At 36.8% G+C, this 15,477-nt stretch overlaps 1 protein-coding gene across 1 annotated transcript in view; it reads right to left on the reverse strand.

Annotated features, from left to right (window-relative positions):
- LOC139721418 (hyalin-like) overlaps window positions 1–5,976 on the reverse strand; it is a 50,826-nt gene extending 44,850 nt beyond the window's left edge. The window contains exons 1-3 of the mRNA XM_071632733.1: window positions 5,952–5,976; window positions 3,881–4,129; window positions 1,260–1,508 (exon numbers count right to left, since the gene is read on the reverse strand). Of these exons, the coding sequence (XP_071488834.1) occupies window positions 1,260–1,508; window positions 3,881–4,129; window positions 5,952–5,976 (523 nt within the window). The remainder of the gene's footprint in view (window positions 1–1,259; window positions 1,509–3,880; window positions 4,130–5,951) is intronic.
- Window positions 5,977–15,477: the final 9,501 nt, after the last annotated feature.

A 15,477-nucleotide genomic window follows, 5' to 3' on the forward strand; every position in this document is an offset into this window, starting at 1 on the left:
AAAGAAATGGTCTTTCAGATAGGATGTAAATTAGTGTCATCTGTCATGATGTGACATCATATGATTTTCGGATTTTCATATGATTTACAGATGTCCGAATAGCTTTATTGATATATATTTTACCTGTCTAACCTCTCTCATGAATTTAAGTTAAAAAATTGATTTCTGAGGAGCAAAATATCAGTTTAAACTGTATGAACATGCTGGCGACACGAAAATCACAGTTTTGCACACTTTTTGGGAGAATGGACCAGATGTAGACCTATTTTGTCAGCAAGCTGTGTAAATCACCATTCACAGCATTTGGGCGAGGTACGGGATATCCAGTAGATCGGCGGATATGGGTTGATAATGTCAGTTTATGTATTAAGATAGAGCTGGACACAATGGGTCTCTTTTCAGCTGAGACAGATTCAACCTCAAAATACAGAACTCATAAGGGCTCACAATTCATCTACCACTACTGTATGTGAAATGTATTTGCATTTTCACCATGAGGTGAATATAGTTCTTGGAGATTCTCCAACTGGTGATATTGAATCAACTGAAAGAATACAAAAAAAAACAACAACAACACTTAGCCTGTCCTTCTTGTTAAACAATACATCACATTCTGACAAGTGCCTTAGTTTGTAGATCTACTTCCAAGGTGTAGCATATGTTTCACCGTGAAAAAGAGAGACTTGGAAATGAGAATGTACATTAATAACTACATGTTATTCAGTTGATAATTGTGTGTGTTATAGCAGATTGTTATCAGATAATGGTAACTATACAGATCATGGTTGATAGTCATTTTGTATACCTCCCTTACTGATACCTGATACATTTTGCATGTACATGTACAAATCAAAGATGACATGTGACAATAGTGCACATTCCTTTTGTTTATTTGAATTCCATATGATATACATTGTAGAATCTCCCTCTATATCCTTGTAGGTTTTCTCAAATATAAAGCAATGTCAGGTGGTGTAGTAAGAAAGAGCTAAACTCACTGGTTCTCAGATCATTTGAGATACATGACTAGTTGGGAAAACTTACTTGCTGGAGATTTCTAATTTTCAATATGAAAACATACAAAACAACTTGACAGCTATATCTAATATACATAACATTTTTTCATTTTAAGAAAACACAATCTGAACTGGAAAAAATGGCACCATTCTAAAATTTCTATGAGCAATGTTGAAGTAAATGGAAATAACTTACAATAATCAAAGATGAGTATACAAAATATGTAAGCAATGAAATCATACGTGTCTGTACTGTAACTCTGAAGGTGCAGCTGCCAGTGTTTCCGAGACCATCAGCATAGACGTATGTCACATCAGTTACTCCAGTGTTGAAAGTACTTCCAGGGGAATGGGTGGATGATTGAAAAACGGCCACACCAGATGTATCAGTAGCAGTTGGCAGGCTCCACGTCACTGCAGTGGATGTTACACCCAGCTCAACAGTGCGGACAATATTCGGTGGACAAGTCACCACAGGTCCTGTTGTATCCTCTGAAAGGATACAATATATGAAACCAGTTATCTTTCCTGCTTTATATCACAATATAATCTAACATTCATATATATGCATATGCAAGGTACCATTTGTACATAGGGGCCATGTCATCAGTACTTACAACTAAGGCTTATCTACAACTATTGATCAGGCATGTACCAATTTCATATTCAATCACACCTGACACATTTCACCATGTACAAAGCAAAGATGACATGTGACACTTTCGTCACTGGGGCGATTAGACCTCGTATTTACAAAATATCAAATGTTCAGGAGAACAAAAAAAAAAAAAAAAAATTGGCAGTCAAAGCACTTTATTAGATGGGATGGCCTTTCCTTTGACATGCCATGATGGCTTCATTTTGGGGATTAAACAGCAAGAGGATTTAGACAGGACATGATTTTATTAATTTTCTGAATATCAATGAATATCATAATTTTCACCAAAACTTGTGATATGAGGCATGTCACCCCAGTGATATTATGGGCATTCCATTTTCTATTTATTTATTTGTCTGTGTGTGTGTGTGTGGGGGGGGGGGGGGGGGATAGGATAATATAAACTCCCTCTTTATGCTTTCATGATTTCCCAAATGAAAGTGTCAGCTTAACCCATATCCGCCGGCTGTGTAATGCAGTTTAAAGACTGTTAAATAGGCTACTGCGGGAGACTATTTCACATATGTTCACTAAACTGTGCCGTGTCAAATTCAAGGTGACGTTACCCACACTTACGAAAAGAAAATTATGGAAAACTAAATATCAGCTGAAAGATAAAGAAATGGTCTTTCAGATAAGATGCAAATCAGTGTCACAGGTCATGAGTTATGTGACAACATATAATTTGAGTATTTCACATGATTTACAGATTTACATATGAATAATCACATTGCTCATTTAAAAGAAACCACTAATGAAACATATCCATAGCCCTTATGCAGGAAAACAACTATCAATTTTGAAATTTTCATAATGTAAGTTTCCTGATGGTTATAACTCATATGGTTTAATGCAGACAAATATGAAGAAATAGCAAATAATAACTCAAAGATCTCCACTCTGCAGACTAGTGTGCATGGTATATTAACTCATAGACTCTATGAGTGGGGCTAGAGTAAAGTAGGTCTATACGTACACATACAGCAAGTGTTATGATCTTACATAGATGTAGACCTATTCTGTCAGCAGCCTACTGTAATCCTTCGAAGCGCAATGAATACAAATCCACATGAAATCAATAACAGGAAGTGATGCAAAGGAATGTGGGATATCAGGTCAGAGTTTACAGGCTATAATGACTAGTTGGGAAAACTTACTCACTGGAGATTTCTAATTTTCAGTATGAAAACATACAACACAAGTTACAATTCTGTCCGCCAACTTGACAGCTATATATAATATACATAATATTTTTTCATTTCAAGGAAACACATTTTGAACTGGAAAAAATGGCACCATTCCAAAATTTCTATGAGGAATGTTCAAGTAAATGGAAATAACTTATAATAATCAAATATGAGTATACAAAATAAGTAAGTGATAAAATCATATGTGTCTGTACTGTCTTGCACAACTACACATTTCATTGACCACATGGACCAAATTTCAATTGAATTGTTTAAGAACTGAGGGTTAGAGAAGTTCGCTCCACAACATTATCATTAATTTTCAGGAAAAGTTGCAGTTACCAGGTTGGTAATGCAGTTACTCAATAGTGATGAAATTAAGTTTCTAGCACATCTACCTATGATACAGTCACACATGCCCAAACTTACTGTAAAAGTGGAAATTTTCGTGGTGCTGAAATTTTCACGCATTTTGTGCAACCAGAACCGAGCGCAAAAATAAAAGCACACGAATATTTTTACCTGCCGCATGTCCCAGTAGTGGTTGTCTTGATTCCGCGGATTTAAACACACACGAAACTCTTCCTGCCCGGCCGAGCGCGAAAAATTAGTCGCGCGAAAATATCCACTTTTACAGTACGTCATACAATCCAGAGATACAAAACATTGAGGGAGTAATTTGATCCACAAAATTTTGCAACAGAAAATTCAACAAACGGTCTTCCCCACCTCATCTTGGAGGCCCAACTGAACAGCCAAATGCTCAGTGGCTATCTAGCTGACCTGAGAGTGATCCCTGAATGAACAATACCCTAGTAGACACGTGTGGATGAGGATTCACTGTACAATCAGAATTTTCAATACTTATCTTCTTTCATTTTAAGACAAGTATGGCACAGTAATAAAGTATATAAAGTCAGGGTTCATTCTGGCATCAGTATCGTCAGGATCAGCTATAACATGAACAGAAAGTGTTTTCACATGTGATGGGAAGTTCAGGAAAATTAATGAATACATACGTGTCTGTACTGTAATTGTGAACGTGCAGGTGGCAGTGTTTCCGCTGCCGTCAGCAAAAGTGTAGATCACATCAGTTGTTCCAGGAGAAAAGCTATCACCAGAATTACTGGTACGTGACACGATATTGACCACACCAGAGATATCAGTAGCAGTTGGCTCAGTCCATGTCACTACGATGGATGTTTGACCCAGCTCAATAGTTCTGGTTATATCTGCTGGACAAGTTGGAACTGGCGGTGTTGTGTCCACTGAAAGAAATTCAGAAAACAATGCTCATTTTACCCATTTTTAATGTGTCAATATCTCTTCAAATATCTACATGAATATCTACATGAAAATCATTGAGGATGTGATATATCAAATGACTTCAAATGACTTCATTAGTATGATCAACTTGCTACTTTTCTAAGCATTGATACCCTAAGTTTAATCCATAAGTTTAATCACAAACATTACACAATACTTCGTACATTCCGTAAACTTTATATGGCCTACTATTCTTGATATTTTTGCATGTTACGTCACTTTTGACATTGATATACTGTACTAAAAGCCTATATTATATTTTTGGAACCCACATCCTGCAAGCTGTATATCAAATGTGTGTTAAATTATCTGTGTGGACTTATAAAGGAGAGGAACGATAGAATCTGAGCATAGCCGAAAGGTAGCTGACAATATGTGTAAGTGTGGTCCATGCATACGATTTATAGCATAGTATATCAAATGCTATTAACACTGAATATGAACATGCTGTGGGGAAAAATTTGATATGGATAATTATAGATTGACAATGCTGTTGCGTGGCTCCGATGTACAGTCATATTCATTGATTTTTTTCTTGACTTTTTCTACTATGTATAACACTCTTCATGGGATAAAACATTGTAATTGCTCTGCATATTGGCAGTACTAGAAATAGCAGTAATAATGTCACAATAGAGGAATGCATTAAATGCCAATTGCCCCTTGATTTTAATTCAATATCCAAATTTTTGGGGGCCTCCGCCTCAGTCAGGGCTATGAATTAAAATCAAGGCAATTGGCATTTAATGCATTCCTCTATTGTGACATTATTATTACTCTTCATGGTATGATTTTGATGACTAAATCTTTGAAAAAAAAAAGACAAGCAGGGAACGGTACTGCCACATCTGCTTGTGTTGATATACACCTATATGAAAGTAAAATATGTTCTAACAATGATTTGTCTGTATGAATCCATGACTTCTGTCAAAATGCTCTCTTCACAAAACGGGACGAAATAAGCCAAAATAACTGGCTTTGGTGTTCTGGGCATCTCTGCTGTGTACTACTTCCATTGGAAAAGCAATTTTATAGTCATGATTCCTATCAGCTTACTCAACACAAAAGCCTATTGAAGGCACTCGTGGACTACTGTATAGGGCCCCATACAGGATAAAATAACTGACTTTGAACTTTTCAAACAAATTAAATGAATTTTTTTTTAGCGTTTGCTCATAGAGGATCAATTGAAAAATGAATTCTATTCTATGCATCCTACAAAACATATCATAACACTGATTGATAAAAAATGCAAATGTATAGATCAGATTGAGGCTCAATCGAAAATTGAATTTTATTCCACGCACCCTACAAAACATATTATAACACTGATTAATTAAAAATGCAAATGTAATTTTAAAAAAAGCAACCTCAAAACCCTTAAATCTGATTTCTTTGACCAAATGAATTGAAAAAAAGAAAGATATGAAAGCCTGACTACATGCAGTTTGATGCATGAAATTTAATGGAAATTCAACTTTTATGCTACAGATTATTAAAGATGGAGTAAAATATACATGAGATGGCACACAATGGCATTTTAACACAAAGCTTTGTTTTAAAATTCAGGATTCACATAATTTCGTAAACCTGAAATGTTTCTGATGTCAAACTACTACTTATAAAAGCCATCAGGTTTCTTAAAAACAAGCAAACCATTGGACCCTGTTTATGTATAGCAAGCTTAATGGCAGCTGGTGGTAACAAGATAAAAGAATTAATCACGATTTGGTAATGAAACATTATTTCATTCATAACACTTACCTGTGAAAACAGTAACTTCAAACATACAAGTAGCTTGGTTTCCACTTGGATCTTGAAAAATGTATGTCACTTGCGTTGAGCCAACTGGAAAAGTATTGCCTGGACTGTGACTTTGAAAGGCTATGCTGACTACGTTTGAGTCGTCTGTCGCCGTTGGAGCCGCAAAAAATACTGCAGTAGATGTGAGACCTAACTCAATGCCAACTGTTGTATCGGCTGGACAGTCTACAGTAGGTATAGTAGTATCCACTGCAGACAAGAATGATTAACAACAGACTCAACTCAATGACAAGTCACATATTTCATCGACACTCTATACAGTGAAACCTACTGTTAGAAAGAACAAAACACAGTACAAAGTTGTTATTAAAGGGATTGTATAGTTTTGGTTGAGACCAAAATTTCAGGTTTCTAACATTTTTGGTGAGATAATGAGAAACCTCACATGGAATATGAAAAAACATGTAATTCCCAGAGTAATTCAATGTTTATTTGATGAAAATTAGTTATGAAACGGCTGAGTTATAAAAAAAAAAGAATAATCCTAATAAAAGGTGGAACCCAACTTTTATTACAATTGGAATGTTTTACTTTGTTGTTGTTTTTTTTTTCTGGATATCTCAGTGATTCCAATATTGATTTTCATCAAAACTTTGAATTCCTCTTAGAATGGTGTGCTCTGTACTATTTCATAAGTGGTTTCTTGATATCTGGCAAAAAATTACTCCCTCTTGGAATATCATGATTTTTCATATTTCATGAGAAATTTTCATTATCTCATCAAGAAAGTTAGAAACCTGGAAGTTAGGTGCCCACGAAATCTATATGATCCCTAAGTGGTGTTTACTTGACCATTTACACATATATCATTCTAACCCACTGCATGGGCCACGGGACATTTTTTGAGGGTGGAAGGGCCGATGGAAATCGAGGTCAATGTCCCCCCCCCCCCCCCCCTTTATACAAGAAGAAGAGGAAATACATGCTTGTTGTGATTTTTCCCCTTTTTAAAGATATTTTCTTTTCTTTTAACAAGCAATAATAATACAATAATAACTTTGGGAGGGGGCTGCAGCCCCATGTCCCTCCCCCCACCTTTCACCTCAGTTCCTGCATTACATTGTAAGTTATATTTTGTTTGAGACAAACGCTGATTACCAAATCAACACTGATGACAGTATAAAATACTGACATTCAGAAAAATTTTTAGAGAGAGAAAAATAGAGTGCCATGGAGAATGCTGTGGAGAATTTCAGTTTTTTAACTAATGGCTTATGTGAAAACATTGAATTTAAAGTGTATCTTTGCACAGAAATTTAGTTTACTGACATTGTAGGTTATTGTACTGGTGTAAACACTGATGATCTGGCTACTATTGCAACGCGCACTAGTGCGTACTGATTTATTAAAATTAATACTTAAGTTTTGGGCATTTTTGTGATGGGATAGAATTTCCTCTAGAGTTCTTAGAACATGCTCTCACACCTCTCAAATTTAGATTTTAGGAGAGAGATTCCCTTTAATCATTTTGACATTGATTATTGCAAATGTGGTGTGAGAACCAAAGTGTCCCTTTCCTTCAGAAAAAACCCCACAAACAACAATATCATGAAGTACAGCAGTAGCAATACATTAAATATCTGTACACATCTTCATATCTGAAATCATAATCATAATATGGGCCTGCATATCTTCGCTGGGGCGACAAGACCTCGTATTTGCAAACTGTCTAATGTTCAGGAGAGCCAAAAAAATATGGCAGCCAAAGCACTATAGCAAATGGGATAGCCTTTCCTTTAACATGCCGTGGTGGCTTCATTTTGGGGGTATTGTTAAAGACAGTTAGGATCTGGACAAGACATCACTTAACCCATTATTTGACCATTAATTTTTAAAAAGTCATTTTTTACCAAAATTTCAGATACAAGGTCTTGTTATTCCAGTGATGATATGTTTTTTAGATTCAATTTTCAAAATCATAATACAGTTGATATAAATGCGTGAAAGAAAATAATGTGCTCTGTGACACAAATTAGGGAAATTCTAAAATTGTGATGTTTTGCTAATTTCTACAGAATAGTTTTCATACAGTGGAATTAAATATGCTAATGAGTGAGCTGATGATGTCACCATCTTGTAATTGTCCATTGATCTTTCCAAAAAAAGAAAGAAGAAATGAATGTCTTTGTTATGAAAATGTAAAACATGATGTTATACGAGGTGGAATAACTTCAGGTTTATCGGGATTTGAGACTGAAGCATAATTGCGCTCGAATGAAAACCTGGAAATTTCAAGATTTACTGGACATACTATGTGGCCACTTGTGAGAGGATGACATCATCACTTCAAATGTTGCATATTCCTATTGATTGTTCAACAACTGACTCCTGAAAATCTAGCAGAACTTAAAAACATCATGACCTCCTTATTTTTTCTCTGATTTTGATCAAATTATCATAGTGCCAAAAAATAGTTTCCTCCTTCTTGACAGACTGTCAACTGGAGGACTGGAATTCATCTTTAAAGCCAAATGAATGAACAATGAATTTTCATCATTTTTTTTTTCACATGATCAATGAAAAATTGCAAGGTAATGACGCCATGAGGTCCCTCATTTGCGTATCCATATTAACTATACTAGAAATGTACTGCAGAAATAAGCAAAACTCCATAATTTCATAACTTCCCTAATTTTTCATTCACTTTTGATCTAATGGTTACTATTGTAGTTGTAAGATTTTATTCTTTTCACCAGAATAACTTTAACTGTTCAAATTCATAAAATTCTTGCGTCAAGATTTTTTCTTTTCTTAATCATGAATACTACTAAAACACTGATCAATTCAGTGCTTATTTACATCGATGTAGGACAATTTGTCAATCATTTGCAACTTGTAACTGGACTTGAATTCATTTTAAAGTTGCAAACATAAGGAGAGTGGCACTCAATCCATTGCCCCCTGGAAACCGCAGCCTTTAATATGGTGAATAACATATTTCACACGGAATTGGTTTCATTCAAAGGAATGAGACAGGCCTGTAGTCACACTGTAAGGAACACAGTAGACCAGGAATTGAAAACAAAACAAAACAAAACAAAACAAATCAAAATTGTAGAAGCACCAGCATCGTTAAGAACAACAACAAGCCCCCCCCCCCCCCAAAAAAAAAAAAAAAAAAAAATGGGGGGAAATCCTTACCCATGGTCACTGTCACTGTGAATGTACACTGCTGTTGATTGCCATACGCATCAGTTGCAGTGTACACGATGGTAGTTGAAGAACCTGTTGAAAAGAAGGTGCCACTGGGAAAGTTTGGCGCAGAGATTGTGGGAACAATGCCAGAATTATCGGTCGCAGTTGGTTGCTGCCAGGTTACTGCTTGCCCCGTGACTAAAGGACCAACATTTCTCTGTATATTGGTTGGACAGAAAGTAAACACTGGAGGTGTACTGTCCACTGGGAGATAAAATATAGAAAGAGAACAGGCGACAAATTATAAAAGATCAGAAATTACATGCAACCTAATAGAAAGTATTTCTCTTGAGTGGCAATGGCCGATAGATGATACAAATAACTTTATGCTGTAAATATCAATTTTTCTTTACAAACTGAATAGAATTGTTGGGTTGCTCTATCCACTTGTAGTTATTATTTAGTCTGAGGTTTGTTTGTTTTTATACTGAACTAGAAATGTCACTATAGCGACTGGTATGCCTCCGCCATAATGCATTGATTCTCCTGAAAGGTCTACAGTACATGTGGACAATGTGTGATTACATTTTCACAAAATTGGCTAAATATTAGAATGACATGTTTGTCACAAATGTGTTGAATGTTCACCTTTCTTGACCTAGGTTTAAATGGATGAATAGGAGCACATGTATTTGGGGATTTTAGGACTCTTACATGACTTTGACCCTTCAATAAGTTTATGCATTAAGAAATTTTCAAGGTACAGAGAAAAGTGCAATTTCTGTATTGAACAGTAAATTGTTACCATTTTCAACTGGCCTTTGACCCTCAAATTTATAAGAGAATCACTGTCAGCCAGAACATGCATACATACATGTATGTACTAAGTTTCAAGATAACTTAAGCCACTTTTAAGATATGGATGAAGAAGTAAAGTTCAGCACTTTCACTTGATCTTTCACCTTTTGACCTTTGACCTTTTTGGCAAAAAAAAAAAAATCCCAGAGAATCTCTGTTGTGTTATACATGCATACACCAAGTTAAAAAAAGAAAATAACAATCCTGCAGGCATTGCATAAACATATGAGGGAAATAGTGAAATTTTGAAGTGTTGCCCTTGACCTTTGACCCCTGGCCTTTGACCCCATGAACCAAAAATTCCCTAGATAATCACTGCCAGTCAGTACATGCATATATACTATGTTCCATGAGGATACCTTGAACCACTACATTTCCAAGATATGGAGAAACAAGAGACCCGCGGGTCTAGTGCTCAAATGAGTATCGCAAGTTCACCTTTCACGCAGTCACTAATCTAAATTATTCACAGCTCTACCAAAATTTGACCAGGCATTCTCAAGTAGAAGATGAAAATGTACAATAAGGGCCCACATTTTTTTAAGATTCCTTAATTTGGGGGGATGGGGCCCCCTGGGGCCCTCTGGGTGGGGCATGGTGCCCATTTTGATAAATTGAGATCCTAACCCCCTAGGGATGCTTCCTGCTAAGTTTGATGAAAATCCATCATGAGGTTTTCAGGAAGAAGATGAAAATGTACAATTTAGGCCCCATTTGGACCTCTCCATCCCTCCCCTCTGCCCCCAAGAGGGGCACCCCTGAATGTGCTATGAACAAACTTGAAACTACAGTCATTAATGTACTAACTCATAGTATGATCTTAGCTCTATTACTTCTGATTCTAGAGAACATCTTTAAAGATTCCTTCATTTGGGGGGAATTGGGCCCCTTGGGGCCCTCCAAGTGGGTTGCGGTGCCCATTTGAATAGATTGAGATCCTCTACCCCTAGGGATACTACCTGCCAAGTTTGGTGAAAATCGATTATGGAGTTCTCAAGAAGAAGGTGAAAATGTACAATTTAGGCCCCATTAGGACCCCTCCCCACCCCCCTCCCCTGGGTCCCAAGGGGGCACCCCTGATTCCGCCACGAACAAACTTGAAACTACAGGCATCACTGTACTAACTCATAGTATCAACTTAGCTCTATCACTCCTGGTTCTTGAGAAGATTTTAAAAGATTCCTTAATTTTGAGGGGTTTGGGCCCCCCTGGGGGCCCCCAAGGTGGGGCGTGGTGCCCATCTTAACAAATTGAATTCCTAACTCCCTACGGATGCTACCTGCCAAGTTTGGTGAGAATCGGCCTTGGGGTTTTCAAAAAGAAGATGAAAATGTAAAAAGTTTACGCACGACGCACGATGGACGATGCACGACGGACGACGCACGAATTTTTTTTTTTTTGGGGGGGGGGTTTGGGGCCTCTTTGGGGGCCCCCTGGGGTGGGGTATGGTGCCCACTTGAACAAATTTAGATCCTAACCCCCTAGGGATGCTACCTGCCAAGTTTGGTGAAAATGGGTCATAGGGTTATCAAGAAGAAGATGAAAATGTACAATTAAGGCCCCATTAGGACCCCTCCCCACCTCTCCCCTGGGTCCCAAGGGGGCACCCCTGATTCTGCCATGAACAGACTTGAAACTACAGTCATCAATGTACTAACTCATAGTATTAACTTAGCTCTATCACTTCTGGTTCTAGAGAAGATTCCTTAATTTTGAGGGGTTTGGGCCCCCCTGGGGGCCCCCAGGGTGGGGCGTGGTGCCCATCTTAACAAATTGAATTCCTAACTCCCTACGGATGCTACCTGCCAAGTTTGGTGAAAATCGGTCTTGGGGTTTTCAAGAAGAAGATGAAAATGTAAAAAGTTTACGCACGACGGACGATGCACGACGGACGATGCACGACGGACGACGCACGACGGACGCCGGACGAAGAATGATCGCAATAGCTCACCTGAGCCTTTAGGTGAGCTAAAAAGTGAAATTTTAACATTTTTACTTGACCTTTTGACCTTTGACCTCATAAACAAAAATTTTCACCAGAGAATCTTAATTGGGTTATACATATAGGCCCTATACACTAAGTTTCAAGAAAATATCTTTCAGCATTGCAAAGATATGGGGGAAATAGTGAAATTTTGAGCATTTGACCTTGACCTTTTGACCTTGAGCATGTGCACCAAAAAGATAATAGGCACAACTTCACCCCTAATACACATAAATACCAAGTTTCATTAGGATACCTCAAAAGGCTTTTTATCTATGCTTTCCAAAAAAAAAAAATCATTACGGACGGACAGACGGAAGGACAGACAACCCGAAAAAATAATGCCTCGAGCACTACTTCGTGGCGGAGGCATAAATATAAATTGTCTTTCCGTGTTGTAAATTTTGATGATAAGCATTGCTTGTCATGTTCTAATACTGATCTCATTCATGAAAGTAACTATACACAGCCCAGTCGCTGTAAAAACGCGATAAGCTAGGTATAGATTCACCCTGTTACAGTGGGGAATTTTAACGGTAACACAATTGCTCCTAGCTGTGACAGTTACTCCGGTCTCATTTTCGCCAAGGACTTTTGTTTTGTTTTGTTTGTTTTTTTGCTTGTCAGCTGGTAAAACCCGGAAGTGGCATGAGAAACAAACCCCCCCCCCCCAAAAAAAAAAAAAAAAAAAAATGCACGGACAGGGGAGCCTTTTTTTTTTCACCTCCCATAAAAATCCTAGGTACGGGCCTGAATATATCAGAGGTAATTTTCTACTTTTTTTTTTTTAATTTTGGGTGATTTTAGGCCAAGTTTTATACATTCATACAGCTGAATTATGAGATTTTTGTCATTTCTGTGTATGAAATAAATAAGAAATTGTGAGACCATGACATCATCAACTCACTGATTTGAATATTCACAATGACTGGTCAAGAAGTGTTTTCTGAAAAAAAAAAAAATCCAAAGTCATAACTTCTTTATTTCTTATCTGATTATGATCATTTTTGCACTGTTCTGCAGGGTATTTTTTTTTCTTTTTCTTATGAAATTTAATACAATCTTGGAGTAGAATTCTCTTCTTTCCAAGGATTCTTCAGAATCGTAAGTACCAACTGATGTGTCAGAAAAGTACCTCAGAGCTATTTATCCCCCCCAAAAAATGACATGAAACCATCACACACCTAAGACTCGTACTTGTACTTGGAAAAAAACAAAACAGATTGAAGAAACGAACACACAGTTGAGGGCAGAAGGAGTGTCAAATTGCGGCAGTAAGTTTGCTCTTTTCACGGGATTTACAAGTTTAGGAATTCTTTAGAATCGTAACTCCTGCTCTGTCATCAGACTTATTCACCAAAAATAACTAGAACTATCACTCAATGTGATTAATACCCCCACCTAACACTGAGGGATTTAGCTCAACTAGCAATCACTTCATGCTTTTCATTGAAAAAAATAATATCATGGCAATGTATTGTTCAACATTGAATAAATGTATGTTTTGCTCACTGATAGTCACATGTGCCATATCTACAGTCAAGTGCTCAAAACCTGATGGAACAAGATAAGTAAATTGGCAATTTCTATGATTTTCATTAAAAATGCTGTTACCATGGCAACACAATGTTTGACGTACATTAACAAAAAACGAAGTTTGCACAGCTTTTTACCATAGCCGTCACATGCGCCAAATTTCAAGCCAAATGCTCAAAAGCAGAGGGAGTTAGTTGAAATCACATCATCGCATGATTTTCAGTCAAAATATGTTGTTACCATGGCAGCACATTTTTCAACAATGACAAAAGATAAAGTTTGCACATCTTCGTACTACAGTAGTCACATGTGCCAAATTTCAAGCGAAATGCTCAAAGACTTAGGGAGTTAACCAAATCCATAGTATTTTTGTATGATTTTAAATCAAAATATGCTGTCCCCATGGCAACACATTGTTCAACAATGATGAAAGATTAAGTTTACATAGCTATGTACTATATAGCAGTCAAATGTCCCAAATTTCAAGCTAAATGCTCAAAGACTGAGGGAGTTAACTGAATCCACAATACTTTTGTATGATTTCACACAGAATATGCTGTTACCATGGCAACACATCATTCAAAAATGACGAAAAAATACATTTGCATATTTACAATGCATGTTCTACAGCAGACACGTGCGCCAAATTTCAAGCCAAATGCTCAAAGACTGAGGGAGTAGGCTTAAACTGAATCCACAGTATTTCTGTTTGATTTTCATTCAAAAATATGCTGTTACCATGGCAACACATTTCTCAAAAATGACAAAAGATAAAGTTTGCACATCTCCATAATACAGCGTCACACATGTACTGAATTTCAAGCCAAATGCTCAAAGACTGAGGGAGTTAACTGAATCCACAATATTTTTGTACGATTTTCAATCAAAATGTGCTGTTACCATGGCAACACATTGTTCAACAATGATGAAAGATTAAGATTACTCATCTATGTACTATATATAGCGGTCAAATGTGCCAAATTTCAAGCCAAATGCTCAAAGACCGAGGGAGCTAATTGAATCCATAGTATATTTGTTTGATTTTCATGCAGAATATACTGTTACCCTGGCAATGCATTATTCAACAATGACGAAAGATTAAGTTTACACATCAGTCACATGTGAGCCAAATTTCATGCCAAATACTCAAAGACTGAGAGAGTAAACTGAATCCATGGTATTTGTGTTTGGTTTTCATTCAAAATATGCTGTAACCATGGCAACACAATGCTTAACAATGACGAAAGATTAGGTTTGCACATCTAGGTACTATAGTGGTTACATGTGCCAAATTTCAAGCCAAATATTCAAAGACTGAGGGAGTTAACTGAATCCACAGTATTTTTGTATGATTTTCATTAAAAATACGCTGATACCATGGCAACACATTGTTCAACAATGATGAAAGATTAAGATTACTCATCTATGTACTATAGCGGTCAAATGTGCCAAATTTCAAGCCAAATGCTCAAAGACCGAGGGAGCTAATTGAATCCATAGTATATTTGTTTGATTTTCATGCAGAATATACTGTTACCCTGGCAATGCATTATTCAACAATGACGAAAGATTAAGTTTACACATCAGTCACAATTCATGTGTGCCAAATTTCATGCCAAATACTCAAAGACTGAGAGAGTAAACTGAATACATGGTATTTGTGTTTGGTTTTCATTCAAAATATGCTGTAACCATGGCAACACAATGCTTAACAATGACGAAAGATTAGGTTTGCACATCTAGGTACTATAGTGGTTACATGTGCCAAATTTCAAGCCAAATATTCAAAGACTGAGGGAGTTAACTGAATCCACAGTATTTTTGTATGATTTTCATTAAAAATACGCTGATACCATGGCAGCGTAGTGTTTAACAATGACGAAAGATTAAGTTTGCACATCTATGTACTATAGCGGTCACATGTGCCAAATTTCACGCCAAATTCTTACACAC

The sequence above is a fragment of the Diadema antillarum genome, unplaced genomic scaffold (genome assembly GCF_040938485.1).
Source record: "Diadema antillarum isolate AM-2024a unplaced genomic scaffold, OU_Dant_1.0 scf00000143, whole genome shotgun sequence".
Taxonomy (NCBI): Eukaryota; Metazoa; Echinodermata; class Echinoidea; order Diadematoida; family Diadematidae; genus Diadema; species Diadema antillarum.